Below are 21488 nucleotides of genomic sequence, written 5' to 3'. Positions count from 1 at the left end.
ATTATCTCTCTTTTAGGTTGTTTTAGGTACAAGATAAAAGAGAGTATGTGAATTTTATTCTAAAATTTATTTGAAAGTCCCAATTCAAGTTCTCAAGTTTTGTTAGTAAGAGAGGTTATAAATTAGAACCACACAGATAAGAGATTATTACTTGTAACCTGTAGAGCATCTAAGGCCTTGTCTACACTACACAGTTTTGTTGACAAAACAGTGGAGGTGTACACACTGAAATGCTTCTCCTGCTGACGTAACTCCCCTGATATGCCAACATACTAAAACATGGGTGGCGAAACTATGGCTCGCAAACCACATGCGGCTCTTTTACAGTTAAAGTGCAGTTCATGGAGCTCCCCTCTCCCGCACCTACCAGACTGGGAGAAGGGGGGAGCTTGGGGTTTCTACCATGCAGCAGGGTGGTGGGGCTAGGGGCTTCTGCCAAAGACAACTGGCCTACTGAGAGCTGGGGGAACAATTTAAAGATTCATCTCCCCCAACAGCTTGAGTCACGCACCCCAGACATGCCCCCCGTACCCTAAGCAACCCCTCCATGCAGCTCCCAAGTGTTAGCTACACCTAGACATGGAGTGGCAAAGAGCTGCTGCAGGGAGGGGCCACTATTTTAGCTCCATGAGGAGAGGCTTGTTTTGGGAGCCGGTGGGCTCCGAGTGGGTGCTCTAGGCTCTCTCCCCGCAGATGTGGCACACCAGCTGGATGTCCTTGGGCATGATGGTGACTCTTTTGGCATAGATGGTGCACAGGTTGGTGTCCTCGAAGAGCCCCACCAGATAGGCCTTGCTCGTCTCCCGCAGGGCCATGACGGCTGAGCTCTGGAAGCGCAGATCAGTCTTGAAGTCCTGGGCAACCTCCCGTACCAGGCGCTGGAAGGGCAGCTTGCAGATCAGCAGCTTGGTGAATTTCCCGCAGGGCCATGGTGCTGGGGCAGTAGCAATAGGGCTTCTTCACCCCACCTGTGGTGGGGGCACTTTTCAGGGCAGCCTTAGTGGCGAGCTGCTTGCAGGGCGTTTTGCTGCTGGTAGATTTACAAGCGGTCTGCTTGGTACGGGCCAGCCTCACTGCAGCGCACTACCAACCTCTCTATAGCCCAGCAAAAACAGCAGCACTCCCTGCAGCTCCCTGCTGTTTGCTGCTACCTCTAGCCATGGCCACAGCTCCCAGCTGGGCTCTCAGTCCCCCATACTGCCCCTCTTCAGTTGGTGGAAGCACTCCTGGTAAGGATGCATACTACCAACAGAAGGAGGGTAGTGATGACATCAGGCACCGCAGTAATTAATGTGGTGGCTGTAAGTGCACCCAGCATAGGTCGACTTAAGATGGTAGTGTAGAAATAGCCTAAAGCAAATGTCTCTTGAGTATAAATAAGTGACCCTTCAATATAAACAATTAAAGGGACTAGAGATATTAAATCCACCATCCATTTGGTTGAAAAAAAAATTTTTTTTTTCCCTTTGATGACAGTCCACTGGAAGATTTTTAAGGTACAGGGATACAGACAAGAGAAACTGATCTTTCTTAACCTCTCAATGAATCAAAATTACCTTACAGCTCAAATGGAAGAATAATGTTGGGAAATTACAAATTTAAAACATTTTTAAAAAAGAAATTCTAGAGGAGAAATTCTAGAAGTGTATTTTATGGAATTCTCTGGATCTTAGTTGGGAAATGCACATTTATTAAAGTACTGAAAATACTACTGATAGGGCCATATCAGAAAATAAAAAGGGAACTTCTGGTTGGCATATCCTTTCACAGACACAGAACTACCATAAGGGTAAATTATTTTAAAATTGTGTACTCTTGGATCTCATGCCAACTAGACTAAATTTACAGGAGAGAAAGTCTAATAGGTGTTGGGGGGTGATGCAGGAAATTCTCTACATATTTGGTGGGAATGCCCAAAGGTAGTAAAATTTTAGAAGCAAACAGTTATACATCTTAAAGAGATTACAAGTCATGACCTTCCTCTTGAGCCACCGATATTATATTTGCATGTCCCAAATGAGAAAGTATATATTTTAGAAAAACAAATTAATGAAACAATTTACTGGTGGCAGCCAGATGTGCAAGTGTTGATGGCTGGAAGAGGAAGGAAGTATCTAGTTTAAAAATGCAGCAAGGCAGAATTTGTATTGATCATGGAAAAACTAGTCTAACAGACATAATAATAAGGAAACGGTATTTCCACGTGCATTAACTTTCATCAATTCTTAAAATTTCTTAGCAAATAAAGTCAAACTCTTTATTTCATATACTAAACAGTATAGATGAAGAAATTCTAGATATTTGACCCAAGTCCTGATGTGCAGTATTATGTTACCTTATTTCAGACAGTAGGATTCTTTGATACTCTGATTTGGATTAATGTTGCTTTATACATTTTGTGGACATATTATTGTATTACTGAAGCATTTTCAGGGATGAGAGAGAGTTGAAGAACAAAGGGAGAGTTCACACTGTCTCTCTTTTGTTTGCATACTTCTTTATGGTTGATCATTTTAATGTGTGGATATGCATAGCTCTGGTGTGTGCATATGTTGAATTATTAATAGATTAATGTCTTACAGATGCAGATATATGTAAACAGATGCTGTTCCCATCTTGCTACCAAGTATATACATAATACAAAAGGTCTTGGTCTATATTTACCCCTTTCCTCACATGTGTCTTTATTGTTAACTTAAAACAAGAAAATATGAACCTTAGCCTAAGCTTTTTCTGGAGTTAGATTGTTCCTAAAGTTCTCTCTTCTGAACCTCTCTTTCTTTGTCCCTGGCTCCCTAATCCTCTGAAAAGCACTCAATCCCTTTTCTATATCTGAGTTGGTGCTAATGAAACCCACCTGGTCTGGCTGTCAGGTGAGTCAGCAAAATAATTTTCTGAGATTCTCCCCATATAGTAACCTTATTTAAATGTCCTAGGCTGTAGTTTATGTTGTGATAGAAATTTATTTTTCTTTATAATAAAATTTAAGAGAAGAAATGTATTTGGCTAGTACAAACAATATTGATATCTCTATGCAATTACACTTGTAACTGTTTTTCCTGGGGAAAAAATGTGAGTTTAAAAATTTAATATCTTTTACTCTAGGTTACATGGTACTCCAATCACTCTAAACAAAAATGCTATATTGTATGATCTATAAGGATAATATTTTATTTTAACATTGTAAAGTTCAGTTTACAATTCAGTTGGACAGTTACGTATGTTGTGTTGAAAAGTTAGTTTGAATTAATTGAGTGTGAAGACTAACTTGTAGCAGAACCATGACTGAATTTATCTTTTCTTCATACAACAAAGTAAAGTCATTCTAGTTAAATACACAAAAGTATAGAAAAAGAACATTAAGGCATTAAGCTGGCAAAAGCAAGGAAAATCAGTTAAAGAAGCCTCTTCATCCTGAAATAATACTTACCAGATGAGCTGTTAATGAACCGCCTAAAACAATTTTAAACAGAACAAGGAGCAGTGACCTAAAGTGATGGAAGAAATGTTTAGGCTATAGATATTCGAAGAAGTAGTTTGTAGCAGTCAGAGCAATTGGAAGCCAGAAATCTAAGTTCAGTGAGGTTCATAGGTCCCCCCAGGTTTCTCAGTGAGTTTTTTCCAATAGGAGAGAATAACACTGATTAATATTAAGACCACTAAGTCATCTAGTCTGACTTCCACTATGTTGCAGGACATGAAATTTTATCCAGGTACTTTATATTAAGCCACAAAGACTTTAGTTAGACTAAAACATTTCAGTCCCCAGGGGACTTAACTGTGTGCTACAGGCAGAGAACAGGAGTGGCCCAATGCCACCAATGCCCAAAAGTTTGTGCAATGGCAGTGAACTGATTAGATGAGATATGCCCAGATGATCCCAGCTGGCAAATCATGTGCCATATACCACAGGAATGCAAAAAAAAAAAAAAACCACAAAACCCTGTTGGTGAGAGAGAAAAGCTTACATGGAGCGCTTTTTTAGGTCCTTAAGACCTTGTTTGTCATCAGTACTTTCATTGACCGCCTGTTTATTGAATGTCTGTATAATTGATTACAACTGGTAATATCTTTCAGTGGCTGGTTTCAAAGAATATAACCTTAATTGATGATTGGGTAATACCAAATCTAGTAACAGGCAAGCCCAAAGGACTCGGTCCGTGGACACAAATGGACTTAGGCTCAGCACTGCAATGTCCAACTTCAGGTGCCCTGCCACCACTCTAATGGAATCTCCTGTTGAAACTTTCTCACTTTGTTTAAAATACCTGAATTTTCATTGGGGCAAGGACTTGAACCTGACTCTCCCATGTCCTAGGAGAGTTTCCTAAATACTGGAATATAGATGCTGTCTCTATTCCCTCCCACCCCCAGAATATTTCATTATTTTGTACAAAGTAGAACTGCTTCAATAGGAGAGAGCTCTGCTGCAAAATACTCTATAGGACAGTCAGCTAAGAAGTGGAAGACCTGGATTCAAGTACCTGATCCAAATCAGGCAGAATGGGGATCTGAACCCAGGTTTTCCTGCATTGTGGGAAAGTATTCTAATGACTTGGGAGGACATGTGATGCCACCTCCTCTGGTTGTGTTTTATGCAGGGCCTGATCTGGTAGGTGTGCTCTGAACCTAGTCTGGGACTCCCACTGGGGCTTAAGGCATAAGATAGGCATTGGGCATCAGGATTTAAGCAGCTGTATGCATGCCTATTGGCAGAAACTCAGGCACCATGGGAATTTTGGCACCAACAGGTTCAGGCAGAATCTGAGCATCTAACTATTGAACTTAGGCACCTAAAATAACAACAGACATCTAAATGCTTTGTGGATTTAGTCCAAGGATTTTAAGGCATGGAAAGCATATCAACTCAAAAAATTAGGATCCCCTAGCAAACCAAAATAACGCAAAAGCAACTCCTTGGCAACGCAGTATGACCTTGATAATATTGAAGTGGTCACCTATGTGGTAAAAACCTCACATCATATGTAATGCAAAATATGACCATATCAGGGAAAGAGAATAATATAATGCCTAAAGGGATTCAGAATGCTACTTTACTTTTTGCAGTCTGCATTTAATACAGAATAAGACAATGGTTAAATCAATGTCCTTTACAGGCAGGCATGGTGTAATCTATTTCTAATAATTATGTGCACTGGCCCTCCCCTCTAGAACTAGAATACCCAGTATGAGTCAATTGGAATCAATTGCTGCTAGGTTCTACATTAACTGTAACTACTAGGAAAAAGAGCTGAACCTTGCTGTAGATAGCTCAATTAAAAACAAAGGCAACAAAACACGGGTATGTATAAAGAATGGGATAGAAAATAATGAAAATATTATAATACCGTTATATAAACCAATGGCTCGCTCTCACTTGGAATATTATCTATAGGTCTGGAGGTGACCCCATCTCAAAAAAGATATGAAAGCAAAAGGAGTCTAAACACCATTGGCCAGAATGATTAGTGAAATGGAAGGATTTCCACACAGAATATGAAAAAGATTGCAACGACTTAGTTTAGAGAGGAGACAAACATAGTGAATGGTATAGAGAAAGTAAACCAGTTGCACCTGTTTAGCCTTTCCTAATACAAGAACAAGGGGACACTAATTTCAATAAGGAAATAGATTTAAAAATAAGAGGAAATGTTTTTTACACAATCTATAATTGACCTGTGGAACTCAAGTCCACAACATATCACACCTAAAAATTTAGTGGTATTCATTTACATGCGGCAGTAGACATTTATATGTATGAGAACCTCCACAGTTATATTAGACAGAATAAAACTTTTTAGAAGAGACAGAAACTCACCTGGGATAAGAAAGAATCTCTCTCTATGGGCAGTTATTCCATAACTGTCCACTACAGAGTTTCCTGCACCTTCCTGTGATGTCAGAGAGGGGATACTAGGCTACATGAACCACTGAATGCTCTGAATCAAGCTGTCAATTCCTAAATTTTGGGCCTTTAATTTACCTTTTAAAGTTTTCAAGAATCGCTTACATTGTTCTCTCTTGGCCACTTGTAACAGTTCTAAAAATAAGCTGGGTACCAAAACACAGTTTGTACTCACAACACAAAAGTGAAAGTTTGTTTCCCCTTCTTGGATTCATAATTTCCAAATCGGCAAACTATAAGAAACAGAAAAAATGTACTAGGAATTGATAGATATGATCAGCTTATTGACTTTTGTGCAGATAATGAATAAGCTAATTGTATCTGTCCAAACTGTTTCGATTTCATTTTGAAACAGAAACATCATTGAAGAGAACTATTTTCTAGAATGCTTTTTGCAACAGAACTAATATTGAGCCAACAGCTCAAAAGGCTTGTACAGAAGTAAATTGGTAAGGGACATTTTACTTCAAACTATTCACATCTTTAGAAGAAAGAATCATTTAAGTTAAATTGTTATTTGTCCCAAATAACTATGCTGCAGGAGCCTGCAGTATTAGTAACAATAAAAAACAGGATTAACAAACAATGCATCTTCTGTCAGTGCAGCAAAATCCTGTTGTTCCTTTTCTTTGAAGCTTTAACTACTTTGTAGTCACTGGATTAGAAGACTTGAGCACTTGCCTACTTTCCAGACATGCTGACCCTAGTGACAACTTCCTTTACAAAGCAACAGCTCCAGAGAGAATAAACAAGCCTAAATAGCAAGCCATCCTTCACACAGGGAGCCTAGTTACAAGAACATTACAAACTAAATGAAATATTGTAAGCAGCATTTCTTCCCTGTTAAGAGAAACACCACACCGCACTTCTATAAACATACTGAGCTGATGCATAACAAAGGTGGTTCGCTTTATTTGACACGACTGCTGGGCAGACAATGTACGAACTATGAAAAGGGGACTCTGAAAAAAAGAACTTGACTACTGACTGCGAAGTTGTTTCCAATATATACAGAAGCTAAATGCATCTAGCTATCATTTTAACTGAATACAACATTTCACTTGACAATAGAGGTTCTCTGAAGATACAGTCTGAGAAAGACACTAACAAATCTTTATTTAGAACTCATATAATTATCAATGGAGATTCAATAGTCTTGCAACAAGACCCTTTCCTTTTTAATTTCATTCCAACCAGTATTTGTTGCTAAAGCTGCTAGTTTCATAATTAATGAACAAGTACATTTCCATACAAATGACAATACTCAGTACTATTAACACCTTGCCCAAAAGTTCAGTGAATTTAAAAAGAGATCAGCTTTCCTGCAAACAACTGAAAGCTCACTAAATAGGATTAATTCACCCAGCCTGTTAATCTGCCTTTTTCTCCCCACGAAGTTGCATTTCTGTGCTATTTACAGCAGAAAAGAGATTATGGAGAAAAGCATTTGTGATGGAATTGCTATTAACAAAATCAAGACACTCCAGGGAAAAAAAGTTTCAGTGGAAATTTCATTTACCTTTTGACTCAAAGACAAACTGAATTGCTATACAACTGGCATTGTAATTATAACAAAAAAGATTTGTGTCTTGTATGTGGAAAAAAGCTTAGTGAAATGTATTACTAACTGTATTAAGATTCCTCCATTTTCACAGCTGCATGGGAATTAGCCAAATAATCTATATTGACTTCCATGGGAAGTCTCTGGCTAAATCCCATTTATTAAAGTCAAAGGGGAAGGAACGGGTTGGTAGATAAATCCAATGCAACTTTAGAAATTCAAGGTTTTTACTACATCTAGTAATATATTTAAAGGCATTTAGATGTAATCTGCACTATAATAACTTTAATACCGTACTCAAAGAAATGTGTTCTCTTCATTAGTAGCATCTACAATTTTATAAAGTGCAGTATTCGTAAAATCATAACACATTTCAGTTTTGATTTCTCTACAAGTAGGAATTTTATTAACAGGAAAAAAATCTTGCACCAATGTCCTGCATCCTTTCTAAGGTACATAAATGGTTGATATAGGGTCATTAAAATGTGCAGGTCTTGCACCTAACATTAAAAAAACAACATTTTTAGAGCCCTGCAAATCTGCAGATTCTGAGGATTGGATGCAGATACGAATTCTGTATAATAATAGGCGTTCTACCACATGCATGCTAATATTTTCAGATCAATGTACGTTTCAGCCAACCTAGCTCTAGGAAAAATAAATAGAGGAAAAAAATCTTCCAACATTTTTTTAATTGCATTTTTTTATTCTATTTTTAGGATCATTCCAGCACAACCAAGACATATTGCCTACAAAGGCAACTACAGAAATAAAACTAGTATTGTCAATAGAATCTCAGACAACAACAAAATTAAGATTGTGCATGCACAGTTTATATCACCCAACTGGGTTTCCTTAGAATATTTTGTCTTCCACTCAGTGCTTTTGTCCCCACCAAAAAGACATTCCCCTACTAATTCCCAGTAGAGACAACTGCTGCTCACAGGAGATGCAGAGAACTGTTTGGCATGTCTTTGTTTTTGCAGTCAATTATGCAGAGCTGTGTCACTAGCAAACGTTGTGTGACTACACCCTGCGAATCATACTTAAGGGGTCACCCATCAAAGACATCCGCAAGGGAGGGGGAGGGGAGGTTTCTTCTGCCAGCACATGAAGGGAAGGAGTGAGTCGGGAATGTCAGATAATCAATGAATATGCAGATTTGTGTAACAGGCAGCCAAATGTTTGGATTATATTGTTTAGTTACGATGCCATTCATCTATGATTTCACTGCCGAAGCCCTCAAGAGTTTTTCAAGAGTACAGAAATCATCTCACCAAAATCAAACTAAGCATATAAGGCAGTTTAGGACTTTGCCTAGAGACTCTTTGTTGAAAGGGGAGGGAGGCGTCCTGTCTTGCAGAGAAGGGTAGAGTAAAACTTTCTGGAAATCCTGTGCAAGTCCTTCATGTTGGTCCCTAAAAACAGATCCATCTGTTTTGAGAAATTGGAAGAAAATGGTGGGGGAGGGGGATGGTATCTGGCATTCGAGCTGGAACGACAGCATACACCGAAAGATCGCCATCTCCACAGCCCAGACTTTGGAAGGCTTTTAAAGGCACCCACTGAACGTCTGCCCCCCGGCTCACACCCCGCACCGCTAGGGGCTTGCTGCTTGTGAAATTTCGGCTCCGATGTACACCGAAGCTGTGGCTGAAGTTCCCTGCAGGGAAGCCAGGGCAGCAGTGCAGGGCGCTGCAATCTGCTAGCGCTGCCCCCAGGCCCTTCAAAGGGAGCAATAAAAGCCTCAAGAAAAGACGGGCAACGGGAACTGACCCCAAGTCTCTGAGGTGATGCTCCCCTCCTACCCCACCGCCTCCCCCAAAACCCTCCAGCTTTCTCGTGCCTCCCCCCCTCCCTCAATGCTAATGCAGCAAATGGCACGACCGAGGAGCCCAGAGCTGACCAACAGGAAATATAGACATCTGTCACCTCCCGGGGAGAGGTAAATGGATTACGAAACCAACAAAGGAAAGAAAAACCCTTTCAAACATGCAACTGATTAACAAATCCCCTCCAATCTGCAGCATCACTGTTATTCCTTACAGACATCGTCGGGTTCCTCATGCACGTCAGGGCAATTAAGTTAAAGCCTCTTAAAAAGTAATGAAGAGTCACTAGTTATCAGCCAAACCATTCCGTCCTAAAGTTGACCCAAGACGGACCGGTTACAAACCTGAAATGCACATGACGACTCGGTGTCATCTCCTCCCCAGGATCACTGGGCAAAACGCCTCCGGGAAGGGGTTTAGGGAGCAAAGTTTATCAGCTGGGGGGGGGGCACTTTTCCAGAGAACGGTTCTGAGAGAGATCAAAGAGTGTCGGACTGAACCCAGCAGCAGCTCCCATCACCCGTTCCCACTCCACAACCTAGGGGAAAGGAAACGTTAACCCTCTCCCTGCCTGCTTCAAGGGGAGGGCCACACAGCTTAGCTGGGCATAAAACACGCAGTCCATGGATGGAGCTTCTCTTACAGACACTGTAACGCTTACACCAGAGCAGCTCTCCCGCCCCACAGGCTCCCAGAGCTCGCTATAAATCCTGGCGTTGTTGGACCAGGGAGATGCCGGACAAACTGGCAACGTTTCAGCAGCCGCAGCCAGTCCGCCACGGTGCGAGGTCAGATGTTAATAGGGCCAGTTTATTTAGCTCTCCAAACAATCGCAGTGCTTGGTGAACCGAGTCCGGACGCTTCCTGATCCGCAGGGCTGCCCCCTCGGCTCTCTGCGGAGGGTACACACAGGAAACGGGACCCTCCACAACACACACACACACAAAAAGAGACTCAATTAAGCCTCCATCAATGCCAAGCACCGGTGCTTCCCCCCCCCCGCATTCAACCTTAATCCCCACCCCCATCGTGACTCTGGCAACACTCAACAGCCCAAGTAACAACACATTATTATAGCGCTCGATGGGGGGGGGAGGACCCACCCTGAGCTCCCCATCAGGGCCTCTGACTGCAACAAACGTCCCCCCTCCCCTTCTTTGCTGCCCCCCCTCCCCTCAAAAAACCAACAAACTTCAGGCCGGGGCACCCATGGCTGAAACCCATTAAGCGGCTCAGCTGCAGGAGCAGCTGGGGGTGAGGAAGAAGAGACGGTGATGGATCACGGGAAGGGGAAGCTTCAAAAGCTTTTTCTCAGCAGTCACCTCCCCCCGCCCCAGCTCCGGGCCTGTCCTGCACAAAATGTAACATCAGGTTTCTATTGGGCCCCCGAAGACAACAACAAACAAACGGGCTCCGCCAGCCCCGGCTCGGAAGGAAGGCGGGCAGGCTTTGCACAGCTAGTCTTCAACCAAGAACACCCCCCCACCACAAAAAAGTAGCATCCTCCCTCCGGCCGGGTGGGCAAGGCGGGCAGCCAGCGAATAACGACCGAGCCCAACCAGCGGGGGGGGGGGGCACCCACGGTTGAAAAAGCCCTTCCCCCCCGCCCCCACCAGCCCTGTAAGGGTGTCCCAGAGCCTCTTACCTGCCGCATAGAGGAGCAGGAGCGAGGAAGCCGCCAGCAGGGCGAGCAGGGAGCTCGCCGCGCCCCGCCGCTGCGCTGGTGCCCCCCTGACCGCCCGGGTGCGGACCATGCTGCCCGCGGGGCTCCCTCCGGTTCTGCTTCGCCTGCGAGGGAGGCGGGCGCCCGGCCGCCGCACAAAGAGCCCTTTGTGGTTCAGCCGCTCCGGTCCCCGCGGCCGCTGCCCCCTCGCAGAGGCGGCCGGGGCTTTTCCACGCCGCGGCTGGAAGCGGAGGCGCTGCCCGGAGCTCGCTGCGCCCGGTGACAGCCCGGGGCTGGGGGGATTTCACCTCCTCGCTTCAGCGCCGCGCAGCTCGCGTCTGCTCCGGCTCGCGGTCCCTCCAGCGGCGGCCCAGTGCCCAGCAGGCGGGGGCGGGGGCGCCCGGGCTCCAGCCAGCGCTCACTGTAACGGGCCGCCCCGGACTAAGCGAGCAGCGAGCCTCGCCGCCGCCTCCGGCATCCCAGCGTCACTGGGGAGAGTCTCACACAGGGGACGGGGGGCGTGCACAGCCCGCGGCTCACGCGCGGCGCCGAGGGGACGGGAAAGCCCTGCGCTGCTGCCCCCTCTGCTGGCAACCCAGCAAATGCCAGGAGGGGGAGGAGAGCCGGACCCTCGGGAGGGGCTTTTCCTGCTCAGTTCAGGGGCGGCTGGCTCAGGTGCAGTCCGATCTCCGGCTCTGCCGCGAACCGGCCAGGAGTCTGCGTTTGGCAATTTACTCCCGTTTTCAGGTAACAAAACAGTCGCTGCTGGGAGAGCTGAGCCCGAGGTAAGGGCTGTTAGGGGAAAAGAGGCCGCATTAAGGAATGAATTAAGTGGGCAATATAATATTTGCAGAGGACTAGGCACATTTAGGCCATGCAACAAGCGCGTCCCGTAGGGAAAAGCTCCAGTATTCTTCAAGATACCAAAAAAGGGTTTGAAAAGGAAAACGTGAGGGAAGAAACAATACACCGCTTGATGGGACTTGCCTCCCTTTCCCTAGCAGAAGAAAGAGCAGCTTTTTCACTTCCAGCCCCTGTCAAGTGATCACAAACCATTACTCTTTCCAAGGAAACGTCAAGCCTCATTAGCGCTGTAACGCACATGAGAAGAAAAGGAGGACTTGGGGCACCTTAGAGACTAACCAATTTGTTTGAGCATGAGCTTTCGTGAGCTACAGCTCACTTCATCGGATGCATGGACATCCGATGAAGTGAGCTGTAGCTCACGAAAGCTTATGCTCAAACAAATTGGTTAGTCTCTAAGGTGCCACAAGTCCTCCTTTTCTTTTTGGGAATACAGACTAACACGGCTGTTACTCTGAAACCTGATACATGAGAAGATGAGAGTACCCCGAGAACGTGATCCCGCCTTGAAAGCACAGTGGATACTCTTTAGTTGAAATGTTAAAAATAAATCGTCGAATTTTACCCATGAGGGGCAGGATTTGTTCTCTTAAAGCTGCAAGACACAAACCGTAATTTATTACAGTTAGTGCTAAATATTTTGAGCACAATTTAAACTTTTTTTTTTTTGCTTTCTGAAATTTCTTTATTTTGCACATACAAAGAGGTCTTCAATATGAAGAAATCATTCCCTAATGATAATGCAGAAAACAGAGTAGGGACTTGTTCATTCCATGATATAAAATCTAGAGGCCTGATATATTATTTGCAACTGAAATAGTATTTCTAGATATGTATTTGATTTGTTGGAATAAATAAAAGTTGGAATGTTGAAATCTCATCAAATAATTGAGGCTATAAATATATAAGATCTTACAAATATTATTATTCTTTGTTATAGGTATTGTGTGTAATAGCCTGATGCTGAGTAGTGCTCAGCCCACACAACTCGCATTGATTTCAGTGCCTCTCAGAATCAGGCCTTGAATGTACATTTCTTTCAAAAAATATTATTTTGTCCAAAATGTTCTACTTACCATAAACAAAGACAAACACAGCAACATAGTCCTTTATGTCTTTGTGGCCAGTTTCTTTCCTCTAAGTTTTCCAGTCCCAAACTGAAGATTTCTGTGGCACCTCATAATGAAAAAGGAAAGAGACTGGAATAGTCATAATTTCCTCTCTGGTTATTGCTTAGTTAATGCTAACACCAGATCATCATTAGGCAAAGAGGCCTTGATTCATGAAAGCAGTTAGGCACTTTTCTGAACAGGGATGCTTTCTTGAATTGGGGCCAGTAATGCCAGGACTACATTGAATCTGTTTCCACCTCCAGCCATCCTCAGGAAACTTTTACCACCAAAGGCAACCTACACAGCCAATATGCCTGAGACACAGTTTATGGGCCCTGTCCAGATGAAAAAAATCATTCTTGAGATTTTCAAAGTAATGTAGGGGTTTACGTAATTTCCATTAAGTTTAAAAGAAGCTAAGTATCCAGATTCTCTAGCCTGCTCTGAAAATGTATATTTATTATAAAAAAAATCTTATGTTAAAGGAATTATTATTACTAACAACAAGTCTGATTAAATTATAACATTAAAATCAAATTTATTGTTAACATTTTATGTTAAATATTGTCAGGCCACACAGCTTGGACAGGAAAAGTAACTAGATTGGTCTATTTCACTTTCTAATTAGTAAACTTCACCTTGCTGGTTTTTATGTACTAGCACACACCCTGCTGCTGCCTTTAGGATTCCAACACAACATTCCAACTTATATCTACTGACTATAAGGACAAGAATAAGATTTTCCCACTTTTTTGCTCCTGTTTGTACTGTAGAGCTTACATAGTCATGGGAGAATAAGGTAGGCTTGATTATTCTTTCTCCTCTGTCTTTAACAAAACTGTCCACTACATTCTGTTGTAAAAATCTTTTTTTCCCATGCATAAATAAGTAATTAAAAATAGTTGAAGTAACTATCCTATCAGTTACTTAAAAGAAAAAAGCTAGTAAGAGAACACTGTAGTTTTCTCAAAAATAAAAGGATTCTAAAGTATGGAAATGTGCAGTGAGCATTATCTAAGCAACCTTAACTCTTTTCCTGTCCCCTGGCAGATCTCACACTTGTTATAAGTAAGGCCATCCTGCTTATAACATGGAGACAGATTCTGAAGCCAGTCAAGTCACTCTGGTGTAAATTAGATCAGAATCTGGTCCAAAGACTAGGAGTACTTGTGGCACCTTAGAGACTAACCAATTTATTTGAGCATAAGCTTTCGTGAGCTACAGCTCACTTCATCAGATGCATACCGTGGAAACTGCAGCAGACTTTATATATACACAGAGAATATGAAACAATACCTCCTCCCACCCCACTGTCTTGCTGGTAATAGCTTATCTAAAGTGATCATCAGGTGGGCCATTTCCAGCACAAATCCAGGTTTTCTCACCCTCCACCCCCCCACACAAATTCACTCTCCTGCTGGTGATAGCCCATCCAAAGTGACAACTCTTTACACAATGTGCATGACAATCAAGTTGGGCTATTTCCTGCACAAATCCAGGTTTTCTCACATCCCCCCCACCCCCATACACACACAAACTCACTCTCCTGCTGGTAATAGCTCATCCAAACTGACCACTCTCCAAGTTTAAATCCAAGTTAAACCAGAACATCTGGGGGGGGAGGGTAGGAAAAAACAAGAGGACACAGGCTACCTTGCATAATGACTTAGCCACTCCCAGTCTCTATTTAAGCCTAAATTAATAGTATCCAATTTGCAAATGAATTCCAATTCAGCAGTTTCTCGCTGGAGTCTGGATTTGAAGTTTTTTTGTTTTAAGATAGCGACCTTCATGTCTGTGATTGCGTGACCAGAGAGATTGAAGTGTTCTCCGACTGGTTTATGAATGTTATAATTCTTGACATCTGATTTGTGTCCATTTATTCTTTTACGTAGAGACTGTCCAGTTTACCAATGTATATGGCAGAGGGGCATTGCTGGCACATGATGGCATATATCACATTGGTGGATGTGCAGGTGAACGAGCCTCTGATAGTGTGGCTGATGTTATTAGGCCCTGTGATGGTGTCCCCTGAATAGATATGTGGACACAGTTGGCAACGGGCTTTGTTGCAAGGATAAGTTCCTGGGTTAGTGGTTCTGTTGTGTGGTATGTGGTTGTTGGTGACTATTTGCTTCAGGTTGCGGGGCTGTCTGTAGGCAAGGACTGGCCTGTCTCCCAAGATTTGTGAGAGTGCTGGGTCATCCTTTAGGATAGGTTGTAGATCCTTAATAATGCGTTGGAGGGGTTTTAGTTGGGGGCTGAAGGTGACGGCTAGTGGCGTTCTGTTATTTTCTTTGTTAGGCCTGTCCTGTAGTAGGTGACTTCTGGGAACTCTTCTGGCTCTATCAATCTGTTTCTTTACTTCTGCAGGTGGGTATTGTAGTTGTAAGAAAGCTTGACAGAGATCTTGTAGGTGTTTGTCTCTGTCTGAGGGGTTGGAGCAAATGCGGTTGTATCGCAGAGCTTGGCTGTAGACGATGGATCGTGTGGTGTGGTCAGGGTGAAAGCTGGAGGCATGCAGGTAGGAATAGCGGTCAGTAGGTTTCCGGTATAGGGTGGTGTTTATGTGACCATTGTTTATTAGCACTGTAGTGTCCATGAAGTGGATCTCTTGTGTGGACTGGACCAGGCTGAGGTTGGTGGTGGGATGGAAATTGTTGAAATCATGGTGGAATTCCTCAAGGGCTTCTTTTCCATGGGTCCAGATGATGAAGATGTCATCAATATAGCGCAAGTTTTATATATAGCAATATAGCAATATTGCACTATATTGATGACATCTTCATCATCTGGACCCATGGAAAAGAAGCCCTGAGGACGGAGTCTACATAGCCAGACAATCCTGCTGTCAGGGTGCCAATGCCTGAGATGATGGGGAGTCCAGGATTTCCAGGTTCATGGATCTTGGGTAGCAGACAGAATACCCCAGGTCGGGGTTCCAGGGGTGTGTCTGTGAGGATTTGTTCTTGTGCTTTTTCAGGGAATTTCTTGAGCAAATGGCATAGTTTCTTTTGGTAGCCCTCTGTGGGATCAGAGGGTAATGGCTTGTAGAAAGTGGTGTTGGAGAGCTGCCTAGCAGCCTCTTGTTCATATTCTGACCTATTCATGATGACGACAGCACCTCCTTTGTCAGCCTTTTTGATTATGATGTCAGAGTTGTTTCTGAGGCTGTGGATGGCATTGTGTTCTGCACGGCTGAGGTTATGGGGCAAGTGATGCTGCTTTTCCACAATTTCAGTCCATGCACGTCAGCGGAAGCATTCTAAGTAGAAGTCCAGTCTGTTGTTTCGACCTTCAGGAGGAGTCCACCCAGAATCCTTCTTTTTGTCGTGTTGGTAGGAAGGTCTCTGTGGATTAGTATGTTGTTCAGATGTGTGTTGGAAATATTCCTTGAGTCGGAGACGTCGAAAATAGGATTCTAGGTCACCACAGAACTGTATCATGTTTGTGGGGATGGAGGGGCAGAAGGAGAGGCCCCAAGATAGGACATATTCTTCTGCTGGGCTAAGAGTATAGTTGTATAGATTAACAATATTGCTGGGTAGGTTAAGTGAACCATTGCTGTGGCCCACCATCAACCTCAGCCTGGACCAATCCACTCAAGAGATCCACTTCCTGGACACTATGGTGCTAATAAGCGATGGTCACACAAACACCACCCTATACCAGAAACCTACTGACCGCTATGCCTACCTACATGCCTCCAGCTTTCACCCAGATCACACCACACGATCCCTTGTCTACAGCCAAGCTCTACGATACAACCGCATTGGTCCAACCCCTCAGACACAGACAAACACCTACAAGATCTCTGTCAAGCATTCTTACAATTACAGTACTCACCTGCTGAAGTGAAGGAACAGACTGACAGAGCCAGAAGAGTATCCAGAGGCCACCTACTATAGGACAGGCCCAACAAAGAAAATAACAGAACGCCACTAGCCGTCACCTTCAGCCCCCAACTAAGACCCCTCCAACGCATTATTAAGGATCTACAACCTATCCTAAAGGATGACCCAGCACTCTCACAAATCTTGGGAGACAGGCCAGTCCTTGCCTACAGACAGCCCCGCAACCTGAAGCAAATTTAGTCACCAACAACCACATACCACACAACAGAACCACTAACCCAGGAACTTATCCTTGCAACAAAGCCCGTTGCCAACTGTGTCCACATATCTATTCAGGGGACACCATCACAGGGCCTAATAACATCAGCCACACTATCAGAGGCTCGTTCACCTGCACATCCACCAATGTGATATATGCCATCATGTGCCAGCAATGCCCCTCTGCCATGTACATTGGTCAAACTGGACAGTCTCTACGTAAAAGAATAAATGGACACAAATCAGATGTCAAGAATTATAACATTCATAAACCAGTCGGAGAACACTTCAATCTCTCTGGTCACGCAATCACAGACATGAAGGTCGCTATCTTAAAACAAAAAAACTTCAAATCCAGACTCCAGCGAGAAACTGCTGAATTGGAATTCATTTGCAAATTGGATACTATTAATTTAGGCTTAAATAGAGACTGGGAGTGGCTAAGTCATTATGCAAGGTAGCCTGTGTCCTCTTGTTTTTTCCTACCCTCCCCCCCCCCCCCCCAGATGTTCTGGTTTACTTGGATTTAAACTTGGAGAGTGGTCAGTTTGGATGAGCTATTACCAGCAGGAGAGTGAGTTTGTGTGTGTATGGGGGTGGGGGGGATGTGAGAAAACCTGGATTTGTGCAGGAAATAGCCCAACTTGATTGTCATGCACATTGTGTAAAGAGTTGTCACTTTGGATGGGCTATCACCAGCAGGAGAGTGAATTTGTGTGGGGGGGTGGAGGGTGAGAAAACCTGGATTTGTGCTGGAAATGGCCCACCTGATGATCACTTTAGATAAGCTATTACCAGCAAGACAGTGGGGTGGGAGGAGGTATTGTTTCATATTCTCTGTGTATATATAAAGTCTGCTGCAGTTTCCACGGTATGCATCTGATGAAGTGAGCTGTAGCTCACAAAAGCTTATGCTCAAATAAATTGGTTAGTCTCTAAGGTGCCACAAGTACTCCTTTTCTTTTTGCGAATACAGACTAACACGGCTGCTACTCTGAAAACTGGTCCAAAGACTGTTAGACAAAACAATGTAGAAAAATTTCCTAAATGCATCCTAGCAGAGAGTTCTTTTCCCAGAACCTCCTCCCTGGGTAACTGCAGGAGAAGTTGATTTTTCCACACACATACCAATCCTCCCCTCCACCCCCCACGATTACACTTTACAGAATTAGATGCAGTGACTGTTCTGTAAAGAGCAATTATGGATAATATATTTACTGAATTTATCAATTAATTTATCAAGGGACAGTCAATACTGAGAATGAACTACTGTACCGCTAAAGAAAATTGCACCAGTTTAACTAAAAATTGTGTTTTAAACTGATTTTGTTAAACCAGTACAAAAGGCTGTGCGGACACCCTTATTTCAGTTTAAACCAAGAATATTTTGGTTTAATTTAATCTTTAAATTGATTAAGATTCAGTTTAAATTAAGTCACTCTTAAATGAAGAGTGTCTACGTAGGAATTTGAACTGGTTTAACTAAATCATTTTTAAACCCAATTTAAATTAAACAGTCAACTGACGGCCTATACATAAGACCTAACTCCCCCTATATTTTATCCTTATACAGCTGAGCTTTCTTTGTTATATACACTATGAAGCAGCAAATCCAAATGCATTTACTTTCATGTATAACTCGTTTTCATTATGCACATGTCCCCATAATAATAAATAAAATAATAACATAAATAAATACTTTGCCTTTATTCAGTGCTTTTCATCTGTGGATCTCAAAGCACCTTGCAAAGTAATTAGGATATTGGCCTGAAACAAGATCCTGTATCCAAATAACTCTGAATTTAGCGATTGATCAGATTCTGATGGAAATCTAAATGAAATATCATTATTCCCATCTCACATAGGAAACTGAAGAACAGGGAAACTTGACCAATTAATGCAACGAACATTTGTATTCAAAGGCATATACAACTAGGTCTCTTTGACTCCAAAGACATGGTTTCATAATATTCCACTTATGAGCATACTGCATGCTCTGGGAGAATCAGTTGGTAGAGCTAAGCATAAGAAACCACAGTATAAATTCCTTCTCTGTATAGCAAGAAATATGTGCTGCAAGCACAAAATGGTACATTTCTTCTGGGTTTGCTCACCCTACTAATTTAAAGTATTAGAGCATTCACTTGTGTTCTTTAGCATATGGTCCCAAACTGTTCTCTTGCTATTTGATTACAAAAGATCTGTGCATGGATTTATTTGAATGACCAAATGGTTTGAAAATGTGCCTGATAGGAGCAGTTTAAAGCAGTAGGTGGGGCTAGTTGGTGGATACTTATTTGAGAATCTGATAAAAAATTGAACAGATTCCTTTTACCATATTACTTCTATATCCCATATTAACTATGTTTTAAGGAGGCTTATGAGCTCTGGTGTGACTCGGGCTTCAGTTCATAAAGTTTCAATGATCCCATAATCACTTCCAAAATCCAGAGAAAATCTAATTCATGCACTAAATCTACTACATAAATCAACGCCTGGTTAGGGGCCCAATATTTATGCTCATGTAATTAGGCCCATGGAAGGCAATGAGACTACTTGCACAGGAAAGGATTGCTTCTATGCCTCAGGCTTGCTGAATCAACCCCTAGCTCTTCACGTGTAGTTTTCATTAAACAGTTGGCAAGTACCTGCCACATAATTCAACTAAATCAATGAAGTTTCACTAGAGATGAATTTGGCTCCTCATTCCTAAACACAACCTTTTCCCACCCCCACTAAGAATGTATGACCTCCACAATAAAAGTTATATTTTTATAGCTTTATACAATGGCAGTATTAATTACTAATATATTTTAAACATACACTACATACAAAAACAAAACTCTAGTTTTATGTTAAAGTTTTCAGAAGACTCTACTAGTGGTAATAAAACTCGGAGAGATGTGACCTTCTTACGACATTGGAAATGGAAATATTTTTAACTTTACAAACTTCAGGCTAACAAAATGGATGAAATTGTTCCCTGTGCAGAGGGTCAGCTCAAGGTCTAAGTACCAGTTAAGTGCCACGTAAGTCCTCAGCATAGGACTTGAATGCTACATAGGCCTTGTGCATTTCACCCACTGTGAATTATGCTCTATGTAATGTCCCTATTATTCAGAACAAATTTGCAGGTTTCCCACATTTTTTTAAAGAGACATAGAAATTACAAAAAAAAAAAGGAGTACTTGTGGCACCTTAGAGACTAACAAATTTATTTGAGCATAAATAGTCTCTAAGGTGCCACAAGTACTCCTTTTCTTTTTGCGAATACAGACTAACATGGCTGCTACTCTGAAACCCATGGAAATTACAGTTCTCAATATCGACCAAAATATGAGACTGGACAAATTATGTTAATTAGAAAGCATTTTTCTTACAGAAGTGTAATAGTGATATATTTTTGTAGATAACTACATATTTTATAGCAGATTACACATAGTGTACATTAAATATTACACACACACACACTTGCACTAATTAGTAAGTTAGCACAAAAGAAATAAAGAAAAAAAATTGCAGGAATCTCTCGTCTCTCTCTCTTCTGCCCTCTCTCTCAAGTGCACACACAGGGCAACTGTCTCCATGTTTCTTTCACCTACATAAATATACCACACTGACCACAGATGTTGGTCAGTCTCATGCAGCCAACAGATGCTGACAGGCATTCATGTCATTATAAGTGATATGTTTAAAAGTGAACACATTATATCTCTAGAATTTCCCCTTCCTAAAAAATAAAATAAAATAAATACAACTTTTTATTATTTTTTAAAGTATGCTCAAGAAATGTTCAAAGAGACAGCTTGCCCCCATAATTCATAGGTGATCTGGATTATGAAGCTCTGAGTAGTATTTTGCCATCTGAACCCTCTGACACTCATAAAACCAGAAAAATTGAAAAAGGGGGAAAAACTTCATTCCATCTCCTCAATGTCAGTTATTACTACAAACAATGCAACCAAAGAATTCCTTGCTGATGCTCAAAACTGAACACAGTGTAAGATCAAGCTTCTTTAATAAGGGCAAATAAAAAATTGAAGTGCCCCAACCTGGAAAAAAAATTTCCATTTAGGGCGAAAGTCATCCCTGGTACTCCTCTGATTTCACTGAAGAATGAGTTTGTCTGTTTTAATCCTCCTTTCCCCAAATAAAAATAACTTAAAAGAAAAGGAGTGCTTGTGGCACCTTAGAGACTAACACATTTATCTGAGCATAAGCTTTCGTGAGCTACAGCTCACTATGTAGCTCACGAAAGCTTATGCTCAGATAAATGTGTTAGTCTCTAAGGTGCCACAAGTACTCCTTTTCTTTTTGCGAATACAGACTAACACGGCTGCTACTCTGAAAAATAACTAAGATACTCTTTTTAATGTGATTCCCACTATAATTAGTTGTTGATTGTACTGAAAGACTCCTATGAATCTTAGTGCAAGTTA

The 21488-nt window shown here is 42.2% G+C and overlaps 2 protein-coding genes across 2 annotated transcripts in view; both read right to left on the bottom strand.

Annotated features, from left to right (window-relative positions):
• The window catches only part of ROR2 (receptor tyrosine kinase like orphan receptor 2), a 238616-nt gene extending 227146 nt beyond the window's left edge, over nucleotides 1–11470 (bottom strand). The window contains exon 1 of the mRNA XM_073344892.2: nucleotides 10944–11470. Within this exon, the coding sequence (XP_073200993.1) occupies nucleotides 10944–11052 (109 nt within the window). The 5' untranslated portion in view covers nucleotides 11053–11470. The remainder of the gene's footprint in view (nucleotides 1–10943) is intronic.
• Nucleotides 675–4311, bottom strand: LOC140911725 (histone H3.3C-like). The gene is given in 3 exon segments (XM_073345341.1): nucleotides 675–912; nucleotides 914–1073; nucleotides 4269–4311. Coding segments are annotated over 3 exon segments (441 nt in total).
• Nucleotides 11471–21488: the final 10018 nt, after the last annotated feature.

The sequence above is a fragment of the Lepidochelys kempii genome, chromosome 5 (assembly GCF_965140285.1).
Source record: "Lepidochelys kempii isolate rLepKem1 chromosome 5, rLepKem1.hap1, whole genome shotgun sequence".
NCBI classification, from domain to species: Eukaryota; Metazoa; Chordata; order Testudines; family Cheloniidae; genus Lepidochelys; species Lepidochelys kempii.
This window is presented reverse-complemented; position numbering and strand designations above follow the sequence as displayed.